Raw genomic sequence first — 15,218 nt, forward strand, 5'->3', positions numbered from 1 at the left:
GCGCCTGCATGTATTCTGGCCCGCGGTGCAATCGGAGCACCAATCGCTGGTCTTTCAATCAACTTAACCAGTGAGAAGGGCAAAAGGTGTACCACGTTTGGTCGTGCAGTTTCAGCGCCCGAAAGGCCCCACCCCTTCTACCTTTGAGCGCGCAAGCTTCTTGAGCATGACATAATGTCCTTCCCATTGCTTGAAGTTATGGAAAAATTAGTGATCGGAGTTACGAGTGCATCGCAGGCCAGTACACATGCTGGAGCTGCTGCTCACCAAGCGCAACATTTCAATATGTCTCGCTTTATGTAGACAAACTATATGAGTTCTATATGGCGTCTTATTTAATTCTGACACATTGCTCAGGTCTAATTAGGCACACGATTGTTGCACGACGAAGTGGGCATGGTGGGATATGGTGACGGTGCAGGAATGTGTACGGTGAAGCCTCTTTATCAACCTGAATACAGTGAATTCCATAGCCGTTGATTAAGCTGTGAGCTCTGAAGTGTATCCGCGGTTGCTTGCTAAGTCGTCTTCCCTCGCAGGTGGTTATGGGCAACGAGACCTTCAGGCTGGGCGCGCTCAAGCTCGTCTCGGGCCAGGCGTCGAGCCACACGGGCACCATCGCGGGGGTCGTCATCGCCGTCTTCATCATCACGCTCATCGTCGTCGGCGCCTTCTTCTACTACAAGCGGAGGCTACCGAACAAGAGGACTCCCGGATATTTCGTCGAGTACGACAACCGCAACGGCGAAAATGGTGGAAGACCTCCGGGAGAAAACGGCAAGTTCAGTATAGCAAATTAAGAAACGCCACAAAAAATATGCCACAAAAATGTGTTTTCTTTTACAGCCGGAAAGCTTGTTGTGGAAAGCCAGCATATTATGCGAAGCAGTCCAGTGCTATTTTTATAGTAACACACGAGCACTCTACTTGTAGAATTTGGGATACAATCCGACCAAATGCAAAGAAGTTCGCATTGAGTAATGCTGCATTATTCATCAAATCCCCAGTGTAAGGACAGGTTACATTGTTTGGGTTCCCTTTCTGCTATTTACACTTTCTACGAACGCGACTTATGATAATGATGACGGAAATGTTGTTCATGTGCTTAAGCGCGGATAGAGTGATTGCAGAACTTTCCAGTGGCATAGTTTCCACCTCCCGGATTGCTAGCGGACTATACTTTGTTCCGTCACATGTCCGAGCGCAGTCGAAGGCACAAATGCACAGAACCATGCACACAAAATATCCAAGCGCAGGTAACTGGGCTTTAACTGTATACTCTGTTTCATACTTAGCGTGCAACGCTGTCAAAGCTACTGACGCGAGCCTTCATCTGTTGTATTGTTTGCGCGAGAACGCCAAATGATCAACGAGATCAAACCCCACGCTCGTGTGGGGTTTGATCTCGTTGTATGAAACAGAGTATGAAGTATGAAACAGAGTATAGACGATTTGGTTCAAGGTGTACAGAAACACGGCAAACACCATGACGTTGCTTTTTAAACGCTGTTTGATTGGTCCTTTCAGCTCGTAACGTCAACCATTTTGACGTCAACGTAACTGAATATTTGTCTACTTTAGCCTGCCGGCCAACGACATGTGAACTGCGATGAAGACAGTGTTGGGTAAAGTACATCTAAAAAGTACTTGGATTAAAGTACAAAGTAGATGGGAGCCGTCATGTACTATCAGGGAAAAATGAAATGCGAACAGAGGAGCCCGTGACTCGCGGTACAGGCTGCGCCGCCTGGAAGTGAACCTAGGGGCGAGGGTGCACGGCCTACTTCGATGTGTTCACGCCCCTAGATTGGCGCTCCCCCAGCTTCGGCAGTGCGCCTCTCAGTGCGCTGAAAGCTGTCACCGCTATCTTCGCCTGCTGGGCGAGTGCGGCGAGCTTCTTTGCACAGCACGCGCTGAGCCAGCAAAAATAGCGGTGATAGCTTTCAGCGCACTAAGAGGCGCACTGCCGAAGCTGGAGGAGCGCCAATCGAGGAGCGTGAACACATCGGAGTAGGCCACGCACCCTCGCCCCTAGGTTCACTTCCAGGCGGCGCAGCCTGTACCGCGAGCCATGCGCTCCTCTGTTCGCATTTCATTTTTCCCCGATAGTACTTCAAGTAAAGTTGTAAGCATACACCGGCGCACAATGTACTTGAAGTATTTTTTTTGCTGAAGAAGGACAAGGACACGAAGAAATCGACAAACCTCTTCGTGCCCTTTTTAAAAAAAAATATTTTAGGTAAAATACGCTAAATACAATGTACATTTCAAGTAAAGTACAAATAGTTTTTAACACCGTCTTTCGTCATGCCCTTTCATTCCCCTATGATTTTTTTTTTCTAACTGGTATGCATTGCCAATGGGGTAGTGGGGGTGCATCAGTTATTTTCTGAAATGGCGGCGAATATTGGATAAAGTGGCCACAGAGTAGTTATTTTACTCACGCTGGCGTACTATATAAGAGCTAGGAAGTAGGAATGAGGTGTGATGAAACTGTGTTCGTACTTTCAATAAATACCGTTTAGAATTATTCCTTGGCATTCATGACCTATAAAACACGATTTCTTTTTTTTTTCTTTTTTTTCTCTCTCTCCGCACAATGGCAGTCGCGGGAAAAAAATTTAGAAAAACAACCAGCGCTCAGACTCACAACTCGGAGACAGAACAACCGACCACGTGGCCAGAAGCCGATTATATGCCACCAACGTTTATTATATACCACGGGCTGGAGTTACCACGCGGAGAGCAAGTCGTCTGCTTTTTTTGCAGGAGTTGTGGTGACGTCAGAAAGGAGCCGAGCTCTGATTGGCTCTCATCGAGGGACAGTGGTGTTGAGTGTGAATATTCTTTGCACGGCATTTAAGCATTACTCGATTGGAACTTCTTTGAATGGAAGCTAATGGTGCGCTCACGCTTGGCGGTGAAAGGTGGCAGAGGTCGAACCAATGTGTTGTGCGTATTTTCAGACGACGCCGTACCCCCCGACCCACAGCAAAGTAAGTGTAAGACGTCGTCCAGGTGACGAGACATGGCCAACGTAACACCCCGCGGCTTCGTTTTTAACCCGTAGTCTTCGCTGCGCGCCTAACACTCGGCTTCAGACTGCGCAAACTCACAACTTGGGGTTCGGGACAGTTGGCTTACACCGTTTCGTCAATCTGTACACGTGCGCTTTCCGATAGAGCAATCAGTGTGTCATTCACTGTGATCCATTGCAAAAAATAATGATAATAAAACCGCGTTGATTTAGAAAATGCGCTACCTGCGTGAGAGTTGTCTTTGAGTCAGACCGTTTTTTGTTTAAACAATTTTTTGGATGCAGTGATTGGCCCACAACATTCTCTGTGGGAAAGTTAGCGTGCGTACACTTTTTACAGCGGAGAAACGCGAGAAGAGCTAATCTTTACTAATTTGGTAGAAAGCGACGGCGTTCAGTCTTGCCTTGCTCTCGCTGGTTGGTAATATCGATGACTGAATAAATAAAGCCGTCGACATGCCTCTGGGGAAATACGGTGGTTTCAACTGGAGCCTAACTCAGCGCAATTTTATGTAATAACCCGCTGCCCATAGCTTAGAACCCGTTATATGTTTATACACATCCGAATTGTGTCACTGATTTTGCACAGTGCATTACTTCTTCATTGAGTGTCGTGATCCATGTGCTGATTGATTATGAAAAGCTAAAACCTTGGTGCTGTCACAAAAAAGGGGGGGGGGGGATAGAACAACAATTGTTTGTCCCTCTTTTTGTGTATCCCGTGTCTCTGGGTTTTGTTTAATAATTAAGCATCACCAGCCCGCCTGCGCGATAGCCCTTTTCTCAGTAAAACTGCCCTAGCAGACATGAAGTTGGCCCTGGTAAACCCCTCTTGTCCCAAGATTATAGGTGACAGGAATTTGTACTAAAACTATTCTTATAATTTTTTTTTTAATGATTGTCGATGACACTTTGTTGTTGCGCTGTTTGTAAGCATCACGGAGAAGACCTCTTGAGGCAACGGACATTGAGGCTGTGTTGCAAATCTTACTCAAACGGATCCGAGTTACTCCGGCGGATCGTACCACGTGACAGCACAGATTGAAGAACGCTGAACGCGGGTAGGTTTTAGATTGCCAACGGTACAAAACCCTTACAATGGAGTAAGATCGGGTAAATTATGGAACACGGCCTGAGTGGTGACGTTCGTAATACGCTTCCCCGAGACTCAGCACTCGCTGCCGGCGTATGCACCTCACTCCATCATCCGTGCACTAAAATTGTTGTTGGTGGAAATTTTTCTGCAGACAAGGTATTTAAAGGCGGGATCATAAGATGAGCAACCAGTGCGAGAGCGCGTTGCGTCTCAGCACGTGGGCAGAAATTTCTGGCGTCTGTTCGACCCACAGTAGGTGAACCGATTGCCTGGAAGCTAGTTCCTCTCCAAACTACTATGTTGGTACTATCGTAAAAGCAATTGCTTAAAATAAAATTAAACTATATATTTTTCACTATCACGCCCAATAGATGCGCCATGGCATGCATTTGGCGCAACTTGCAACACTATGAACGTCCTTCTCGACGCACCCGAGCTTCTTTTGCACACACGCACCCCATGCACACTTGCACGTTGGCACAGCCTCTGTCAGTTGCCGCCAAAAAACCTTTCAAAGTGACCGCACACTGCAAGCCTGTCTGTCAACTTTTTTCTTTCTTGGTCCCAAAGATTACGTGCGAGGCAACGAAGCAGACGCGAGACAAGCCCTCATCGCCTCCTCCTTCCAACTGGACGACGAGACCAAGGCGATGCTGGAAGCGGAGAAGCTGCTCTTCAAGCGAGAGTTCCTCACCCTGGGCCCTGTCATCGGACAGGGTAAGCGCATCTATCTCCAAAAGCGCGTCCGACTAGCGTCTTTGCCGTTGGCACGTCCTCAGTAGCTGCCAGGAAGGCCCACTGCGGCCAGCTTCTCTCTTCCTGTTTCCAAGTTTCTACCAATCGTGTCTCTTACGATAAGGTTGCCTTGCCGCATGCGCAGCTTTTTGAAATACCGACTCGGTGTTGGCATGATGACCCTACGTTGGTGGCCATTGTGGTACAGTTGGCTCGATGCATGCCCATTGTGGAAGAACAATGCAAATTCGGATTTCAACAGACGCTCAACATTTCAGTTAACATAGGCTGACAAGTAAACATTGAAAAACGCAGACGAGACATAGAATTCGCCGCGGCTAGCAACATAGTGTTGCGCTCCTGGGTGGTTGTTGCCTTTTTGTCAGTAGCATCAAGTCCGCTTGAGGGAGACCCACAGCCTGTCCACCTCGTCACGTGCGCGTTGTATGTGTGCCATAGTTTCGAGGTACCCAAAGACGTTTATTTAGCATCCAGAATTAGGCACCAAAATTGGAAGCGGAATCACAAGCAGAACTGATCTTTCTCGTCTTCAAAAGCGTATAGATTTGAATGGGATCGCCATACAGATCAGCAACCGCTTTCAGAAATGTAACTACACCGCCAGTGTAAACACAGCTTAGCGCTGGGTCGTTTAATGCAGTTTTACTTTCAAGTAAACGCTCGGTGTGAAAGTGAATGGTTTCAGCATTTAATAATCCGACTCGAGCGTTTATCGGTAGGGCTGTGGGTCTATCTGAACCCGACGTTTGTGTTGTGCTCTGCAGGACACTTCGGCTGCGTCTACAGAGGAACGCTGGAGCTGGAAGGAAAGGGAGAGGTCCAGTCTGTCGCGGTGAAGACACTTCACAACAGTGAGTGGGACACCTTATTGCTCCTTAGCAGTGGTCTTTAACGTAGCAAAACAGGATAGAAATTGAAGGCGTTAAAGAGGGTGGAAAATTAATTGAAGATATAACTTATTATATATCAATGTCAAACTGCAATTAAACTGAATTTATTTCATTATTGCAATTCAAATTGTTTTTCAATATAAATTCCACTACTACTGGTCTTCATAATAATAAATATTTTAATTTATTTGTTCGGTGCTCCAGAACCATAGGTAGAAATTTTATGCACATGAGAGAAACAACAACTAACGCAACTCGGAATACAATGCGTACAATAGTCGGTGATATGAGCTGGAATGCGTGAGCCACGACCTGACGGTAGGGGCCACGCAGTCTAGTGAGCGTCGAACGAAGCGGCAGAGCGACGGGGGTTAACTCCGTTTTTGACAGCCTCCGCGTGCGATATCTAGCCCCCCCCCCCCCCCTCCCTCTCCCAGGTCAGGTGCACGTCATGGAGAATTCGACACGCACGGTATTATGCACCCGGCAGAGGGTGTCGAGGCATCACGCGCAGTGGGTGCAAAAAAGAAATGAGATCACCGCCATTGACGCTCTGACGCTTCGTTGCGTGGCCTGTACCTCCGGGTCGCTGGTCGCGCAATCCAGCTCATATCACTAGTCAATGTGCCGCAAAAGTCAATTTGGACGTGAATCGGTAACACAAATAACGATACAAATCACGTTTAAGGAGAAAAAAAAAGATCTGACTAGGTATCAACATAAGATCGCGTCCACACCGATACTAAGGGTGGTAAGTTCTCTAAAATGAATGAGCAAAAGTGCATTAATTTGTCTGAAAACTGTATAGTCTCCACGTTACATTTAATCTGGCACCGAGTCACTACCCACCTGACTTTGAACTACTTTATAAAAGTATAAAAAATAAAACATTGACAATGTGCCGGTATCGAGGCTGCGAAGCTCGGCAGATGACTGAACTCAAGTAGCATTGTTTGCAATTTATTATTCGTGGGAAGTTGAGAGCCAACTATGTGTCGTCCGTGAGCGGGAATATAGCCATTTCATTGCTACAAGTATCAGATTGTGCGAATGGCGCAGACTCGAGAGGTGGAGAGGCGGACGGCCAGGCGTTCCTGGAGGAGGCGCTGATCATGAAGGACTTCCACCACATGAACGTGCTGCCGCTCATCGGCCTGAGCATCGACGAGGGCGGCCAGCTCATGGTCATCATCCCGTACATGAAGTACGGGGACCTGCTCTCCTACATACGCGAGGAGAGAAACGTAAGTCTTCATTCGCTGGCCGCCTGTGCCACCAACTCTTTACTAGAGTTGGCTGGAGCGCATTACCTGTTTCGGTAACATAATGTTCTACTCGTTATGTTTTCAAAATAATATCAGATAACATAGTTACTTCGAGTTGTAGTTAACGTAGTTACGTTACTCGTTACATCTTCTTCCCAAGATATATATAAAAAAGGCTGGAGGTACACCTAAGCACTTCTTATGAGTTGTGAATGCAAAAGCATGCACGCCGCTCTTCGCTCCCTTATAATCTGCGGCGTACAATGCGCTGACCTTGAGCGTGGAACGGTGGAGCCGCTGCCTTGCAGACACTCAGCGCCGTTGGGTGAGCGATCGTTCAAAGTGTCGTGTGCCTCGCGGCGCGAGGAAGGAACAGACAGCAACGTAGTTCCCAGCAGAACGAACCCCTTGGTTTATTCCATACGCCGTATATATTGCCACGCGCCGTATAACCGATAAGAGGCGAGCGAACATGGTGATCAGTGATAACACAACAGTGTGATAACACAGTCAGGATGACACCACACAAACTGACGCGCATCGGCCAATAGGAGCATCGTCGACGCGCGCCAGCCAATGGGAAAGAAGTGTAAAAGGTGCCGTTGGCTAGCCTTGCGCGTGGTTTCATTAAGGTGCCGTTTTGCATGGTTTCCACGCTGATGACGTCGGCTCACTCTATGAGACAGTTAATGCTTTCGCATTAAAACTTATCCTTTCATTAATTTCACGTTTACGGGCACCAAGTCATATGAATTCTTGCACTCGTCCCACATCCCTTCAAAATTTTGCCTAGAACTCTTGTTCCCACGCAAACACTCCCAGTTTCTTGAAATATGGCGCTTAAGCGTACCTGTAACGTCAAAACAGTAAAACGTATTACAGTAATACCTCTTTAACTCGAACACAGCTATCTCGAAATAGTGGTTAAGTCGCAAAATTCTCTTGTCATGGAATGAGCTCCCATAGGCACAATGCATTTTTCCTTGCTTATCTCGAAAGGTTTTCAGGACAAACTTCGGATATCTCAAAATCTTGTCAGCGAAAATCGAAAAAAAAAAAACACAATAAAAACAAAAAAAAAGCCGAAAAAACAAATGCGCGCGGCGCGGAAAAACAAACAAAAAAACAAACAAAGAAACGTGCATGCACAAAGAAAAAAAAAGAATAAAATCGCGAAAGCGCAAGAAAACAATACAGAAAGATAACCGCGGGTGTGATGTACGGAGGTGCATAGAGATGTGCGACTCAAAAACCTTTGTTGTCTTTTTTACTTTTTTTGTTTTGTTTTTACGATTTTCATTTGTCTTTTTTTTTTTCCTTGCTCCTGGATTCTTCCATTTGTCGTCATCGGTCTCGTGTTTCCCAGAGGTGTCTCGTTCGTTTTGAGTGTTGCTGCTCTGTGTTGCTTGTCCGCCATTTTTTTTTCCAGTGTTTGGATCGTCTCGCGGTGCCATACAGGCAAGGGTGAAGTGTTCAATTCAGTCATCGGTTGTGAATTCTTTGATGTTGTTGGCGCCTGACTTGATTGACCGTGAAGATGGCGCAGCCCAAACAGTGCAAATCACTGACGCTTGAGAGGAAAGTTGCTCTCATCAGAGAAGTTCATGTTCCCGCGAATCTTAGAAGTTTTATTTAAAACATTGCGCGGTCAGTGGTAAAACATTCCGGTACTTTGCATATCTCGAAATTTCGCTTATTTCGAATTTTTTCACGTTTTTTATGACTTCGAGTTAACGAGGTATTACTGTACTTCATAAAAAAGTAACGCAAAAGTAATATTGCTCCTGATGTTATTTGGACTATATTGACAGATGTTATTTGGACTATATTCAGGGGAGGCTTCTCTCCTTTTTTTAGCAGAGCGAACACTGGAGAGGACGTCGCCCCCTCTCCATCGTTCGTTTGCTAAAGGGGAGAGAGAAGCTTCCCTGAAATCTTAATCTGTCACCGACTATAGTCGATGGCAATTTGCATGTTTTTTTTTTTTACATTTTGCCAGGTGCTCTATAGGTTGGGTTAATCATGCAATTGTAGCTTTTACCCCTACACTCTTATAACTGCCGTTGAAGATTCGAATTGAGCTCAAAAGAAATGTATGTGTGTTGCAGTCACCAACGGTGAAGGATTTGATCACCTACGGAATCCATGTAGCTGAGGGCATGAAATACCTCTCCGACACCAAGTTTGTGCACAGGGACCTCGCAGCACGCAACTGTATGTAAGTAGAAACGAGTTTGCATAGGTCGGTGACCTCCCCGTGTCAATGTGGAGGACATACCCCACGGGGACCAACTGAGGGCATTATTGCAGGTTTATACTTTTAACGGTATTTTTTTTCTCTAATTATTATAGGTTAAGCGAAGACTTCATTGTGCGCGTCGCCGACTTCGGACTGTCACGAGACGTGTACGAAAAGGACTACTACAGCGGTGACAACAAGAAGACCAAGCTTCCTGTCAAGTGGATGGCCCCCGAGAGTCTGGAGAAGGGCATCTACAATCACAAGACGGACGTGGTGCGTGGACACGGGGAATAGAACCGCACGTTTTTATGCATAGCACTAACAAATTAAAAAGTATGCTAGAAATCAGTCACGTGAAAGCCTGTACCGATTCATCTGGGCAGGCTTGCTAGAATCATTGCCTTAGCTGAGACTGTGTAAAAGAAAGCCTGCCAAGCCTGTCACGCTTGAGCACTTGATACTCAGCTTCACGTATCAATTTTTCCATAAATAGGGGGCGAGCAGGAGAGGAGGAGGGGCATAGCCCCCTCTCCGTACCTTCTGCGTTACAGGGAGTTGTAAACGGCTTTCATTTTTTCTTTTTGTTTTCAGTGGGCGTACGGAGTATTGTTGTGGGAGTTGATGACCCGAGGCGTGACGCCCTACCCGGAAGTGGACAACTGGGACATCATCAATTTTCTCCAACAAGGACGCAGGATGCAGCAGCCTACCTTCTGTCCGACCATGCTGTGAGTCATGATTGCAAGCCTGTGATTTTGTAGGGTCTACTTCTTACCTCCGGACCTTCTGTCGGGGCAGAACTACTGCACTAAATAGCAATTTTAACCCTGGATAGTTGAGTGAGATGGACTGCACAACAAACGCATTGTTATCTGTTTTGTGTGCCCCCTTTCCAGGGTGGAAAAATCTCTATCAAAACAGCTCGGCAGCATCTTCACTAAAATTAGGTGCCACATGTGGCAACTCTCACCTTCGGAAAACTCGCTCAAATAAGTCAAAGACTCGGCTTCTATACTCGAGGTGGGGAGAGAGGGCCTTCTTGCTCCAATCGTCTTAGCTTAGCCCACGGTGTAAGATGAGATGCTGATTCTAGCATGCCGGCCAGGAGATCACTAGCGAAGAAACACCTAAGACAGATGACGAGATAGCACGGCCCTCGCCCGCTGTTTCTCTCTTGCAATTAATGAGTCTTCTTCAACACGCGAGTCACAAACAGTTCGAAACATCCGGGTTGCACAGCACTTGACCGCGTTATCGAGGAGACAAACCAGAATTAATAGGCCATGCACCATGCGCCGTCTTTCTACCGCAGATACGAAATCATGCTGCAGTGTTGGGACCATGACCCGAAGAAGCGTCCGTCGTTCGCGCGACTCGTGACGGACGTGTCGAATGTCATCAGGACCATGGAGAAGGAGAGCCGCAACAAGAGGGTCAGCCTGAACGTCACCTACGTCAACTATCCGCTCCCAGACGACAGTGGGGCCGGGCCATCGGGGCAAGGCGACGCATCGTCAAAGTGTTCCTAGAGATCCGAATGCCCAAGCCCCATTCCTCCTAGGAGCCAGATTCCCAGTATCGCCTGCGACCAGGTCAAGAATCCTCTTTAAGACGAACTCCACCCCCCTTCATCGCGTCGGCTGGCAAAGTGAAGTGAAGTGCTCCAGGAATTTGTGACGTGACCGGCTTCAGCTTAATGGAAACAATCAAAATGAGTGGAGAACATGGTTTGGGTATTGTGACTGCATCAATGAGAATTCGAAGAACGATCACGCGGATTTTGGTTGCATATGGTGGCCACAGTTTGGATACTTTCGGTCAGGGAGCTTACAGCCCGCATGACATCCGAAAGCTTCTGCTCAGTACAAACTAGCCAACAAATGAACAAAAGGCCACATCTCGACAGGGACACGAAAGGTCTTTGAAGGGTTCACATGTTTTCACAGAGCTGTGCATTTACAACGATCATAATGATGTCACCGGCGCCTTCACTACACAAATGTCCTTCAAAGTGGTTAATGGCCTACGCTCCGTTTCTCTCTCATACAAGAGTTTGTTTAACCTTCAGGTATCTTCTTCGTTGCAATCAGTTCGTGCGTTTCAAAGGGTTGCGCGTGCATGCCTTTGACAGCATCGGTTCAAGTTGGGCTTTAGCCCACCCCCTTCATTTTTAACCCAACACCTGCTGTGCCTACCCTCGTAAATGGGAGCGAAATGGAAGCTGAGAGCAAAAGGATGTTGCCTCTAAAGATGCTTAGCTGAGCGAATTTGCATGCATGACATAGACGCAGCGTGCGCGGCAGCCGAAGCGGCATCGAAGCCGAAACTGCAAGTGCGAACATGACTCAACGACCGCCCTTGAACATGTGCACTGCAGGCACACTCGAGGCACGAAACACTCCTTTGTAGCTTCAGCTGCGCTCGACACCCTGCTTTGCTCAGATTTATGCTGAGGCTGTTCAAAGGTCGGTAAAATGGGTACGCCCTTGATAGGCACTCAGGCGCCTATAACTTTGCCCGTCACCGAGTATGAAGCTCTACAATTCGTGATCCTGCGCCACTGTGCCATTCTTCTGAACTTCCTAACGTTCACTTCATCTTTCTCCACAAGCAAGAGAGAAAAGGACGACAAAGCTTAAATGTGGTTATGAGTCAAGGTTTCCACCTCACTCTGTTGTCACTGCATTTTTTTTCTTTTGTTTATCATTCCGGGGACGAATACCGTGACATCGATGGGAACAAGTTTGCGCTGAGGTAATACTCTCCAAACAATAGTATGAGTCAGCGTCCATTGACACTGACATACTGATTATCATGGCGCATATCGCTAGTCAGACGTTCATTTTGTAGGTGAACGCGGGGCATATCCGCATTTGCCAGCATCCTACTCAAAGAGGTTAGTGTGAATCGCCAGAAGGCATTGAGCAAACTAAACTTTCTGTACGGACATTCCAAGTTATAGCGCTCTTCAGGCTTTCAGCGTGTAAAAATCTGCAGCCTGAAAGTGCACGCACGTCGCTGCATTTTTCCATTCTTTCATGAAATGCACCTTGCAATTTGTTAATACGCTTCGACTGGTAAGAGTGGCTTCAACATGCTGGTATGCAACGCACCCTTGCCCCGAGCGACTGGGTCCAGAAACTAGGGTGCCTACATGTCTGTCTGCCTCAGGATGAACACATCCTTTGTTGCACTGAGTGGGCCAGCGCGTGACGCCCACTCAGTGTGTGTGTTGTGCGGTAAACCAACGTCTAAGCATGAGCCAAGGCTATGCGCTCGACCTTAGTCACACTGGATTGCGTGTTCTTCAAAAGACATAATACGGATGAGATGTTACCCCTCATGCAAAAGCGCGTGTCAAGGAACTCTACCAGAAACATCTCAGTAGCGCTGCAATGATCCTCACGTCAAAGCCCCTCTATCCTGGGAAAAGTGGCGCCATTCGTTGTTGTAGAAATGCTCGAGGCACGTGCTGCGCGCCACTTCTGGGAAATTCATGGCGTCGTAAATCTAGCTCACTGCGTATCACTGCTGCGCTGTGCCGCCATGATCTTCCCAAGGGCTGCGCATTGCACGTGCCTCGTGCATCAACGAACCTTGCGCTACTTTCGAAACATGGAGGGGCTTTACCTCATGTGCACGCTTTTCATATGCTTTCTCAGTGCTAAGGTCGGCCTTGCGTTTAACACGTGCATCTGTGAACAATAGAAGATGTGAAAGCTATGTGTTTTCTTTTTTTCATTTTTCGCCAACAATAAACTAGACGACGACTGTTAAACTTCGCAGCCTATACGTCGTTGCACCTTAACATGGACTAACCGGCCACAAGCATGAGGGGTATCTTCTACTGGTGCACTTTCAGGTGCGATCAACGGCAGAGACCTAATCTAAGACAAACCCCCGAGACTCAGTAAAAGACGAAGGACAACACAACAGACAGAGTCTCAATCGGTCTCGGCAGTTTGACTTAAAATATGTTAAACCTTCACCAGCTCGTTTGTGCCCTAACTTTTTATTCGGAGATACCTCACGTTTGTAGCTTGTGCGTTTAGTCCCTGGTAAAACAAAATATACTTTTTTTTTCTTTTTTTTTTTGAGAAGCAGTGTGCCTAGTGCCATAACATCCTGCTGGTACAGGATTGATATTTTCTCTCTTATTGATGATGCAAAATCTGGGACACGTGGGGACCTAAATGCCGTCTTGTACTACGCTCGTTGTTACCGCCATGTCTCGGTTTAGTTGCTCATGTATACATACAATAGGAGCTCGTGTATTAGTCGTGATGTGGTCGTCCAGGGGCCTTCAGTATTAAAGATTGTAAATAAATGTCCACGAAACTTTCTATTTTCAATCGTCTTCCTTTTTTTCTTTTCCTTCGTTGGCTGTCCTGGTTTATTGGTCGCACCTCTTGTGTTCCGACAAAAGGGAAGGAAAAAAAAAAACGGCGAAGTACAACGTACTTACGTACAATAAGCGGGTCTGTGTGTTTAACTTCGTTGCCCCTGTAGCCCTACGGACTTAGTCACCGGACCCTGAAAGGAGAGCACCATTGCCTTCCCTTCGTGCTAGCCATATATGTCGTGAGCGGGCTATATATGCCAGTATTTGAACTTTTATACAGCGACATATGGCCGTATTTGCAAGCGTATATGGCGATATATGGCCGTATTTACGCACTTCTGTGGCATGAATGGCAGTATTTGCCCACCTATATGGCGATATATGGCAGTATTTTCTTCCATATATGGCGGTATATGGCCACATTTGACTCCTTATATTATCATATATGGCAGGGGTGGCCAAACCGCGGCTCTTGCTGGTCCAAGTGCGGCTCGCGGATCCCTCGGAAGGGGACCCCCCCCCCCTCCCGCGTTTCCCCAGGAAAAAAAGAGAAAGCCGTTGACAACTCCCTGTAACACCGAATTAGAGCGCAGCTCTTGAGGAGGAGGAGGGAAGGGTACTGGGGGGTGAAGTGACCTGGGGGGGGGGGTCACGTGACCTTGGGGAGTCACGTGACCATGCCGATGATGTCATCAGTGACGTCACTGATGACGTCATCAGTGACGATGACGATGCGGACTCCGATGACGTCATCAGCGATGATGACGATGACGATGCGGATGTCGGTGACGTCATCAGTGACGTCACTGATGACGTCATCAGTGATGATGACGATGCGGATGCCGGTGACGTCGATGACGTCATCGGGGAGGTCATGTGACCTCGGCGGGGGTCACGTGACCTGGGGGGGTCACGTGACCTCGGGGGTCACGTGACTTCAGGGGGGTCACGTGACTTTTGGTGTCACGTGACCTTGGGGTGACCTTGGGGGTCGCGTGACCTTGGGATGACCTTGGGGGCCATGTGACCTTGGGATGACCTTGGTTACGCCGACGCCGCTCAAGCCGGGAACGGGCCCCTAAGAGCTGCACTCTAAAAAGAAGGGATTTCAGGCAGAATGAAGTACGGCTCGCGGTTTGGCAGCCTTGTACCTCCATACGTACTGTCGTACAGCCTTGTGCACTCATACGTACAGTCAGACTCTGAACAAATTTTAAACTTGCCGCCCCCCCCCCCCCGTGGCTCTTTGAAGTTTCGTGGTTTCGTTTGCGGCTCTTAGGCCCGGTCGGCCTGGCCACCCTTGATATATGGCCTTATATAAAATATATAAGGGCCGCATATGACATTTTCGCACGGGATGGCTGTACCATTCCACTCTTGCCCGCGGACGGTGTAGATTCTCACGTTTAATTTGTCGCATAGTATCGGTAAGAAAATTTTAGCGGAAAATGGTTCGGCACTGTTCGGTGCTTCATTGAAGATCAAATCGCGTTACCAGCGTACGGCCTACATTTAAATGACCATGGACCAAAATGGCGACCATAAGGGGACCTTGGCCTTGACACTACCTTCCCAGAAGCAAGTGGGTTT

At 47.6% G+C, this 15,218-nt stretch overlaps 1 protein-coding gene across 2 annotated transcripts in view; it reads left to right on the forward strand.

Moving 5' to 3' along the window:
- LOC115324778 (hepatocyte growth factor receptor-like) overlaps positions 1–13,638 on the forward strand; it is a 90,945-nt gene extending 77,307 nt beyond the window's left edge. For both annotated transcript variants that reach the window (XM_042291676.1, XM_042291675.1), the window contains 8 exons: positions 540–777; positions 4,704–4,850; positions 5,654–5,740; positions 6,839–7,023; positions 9,153–9,262; positions 9,397–9,559; positions 9,878–10,014; positions 10,599–13,638. In XM_042291676.1, coding sequence (XP_042147610.1) covers positions 540–777; positions 4,704–4,850; positions 5,654–5,740; positions 6,839–7,023; positions 9,153–9,262; positions 9,397–9,559; positions 9,878–10,014; positions 10,599–10,815 — 1,284 coding nt within the window. In that variant the 3' untranslated portion in view covers positions 10,816–13,638. The remainder of the gene's footprint in view (positions 1–539; positions 778–4,703; positions 4,851–5,653; positions 5,741–6,838; positions 7,024–9,152; positions 9,263–9,396; positions 9,560–9,877; positions 10,015–10,598) is intronic.
- Positions 13,639–15,218: the final 1,580 nt, after the last annotated feature.

Source organism: Ixodes scapularis, unplaced genomic scaffold, assembly GCF_016920785.2.
Source record: "Ixodes scapularis isolate PalLabHiFi unplaced genomic scaffold, ASM1692078v2 PGA_scaffold2__306_contigs__length_199485367, whole genome shotgun sequence".
In the NCBI taxonomy this organism is placed as follows: Eukaryota; Metazoa; Arthropoda; class Arachnida; order Ixodida; family Ixodidae; genus Ixodes; species Ixodes scapularis.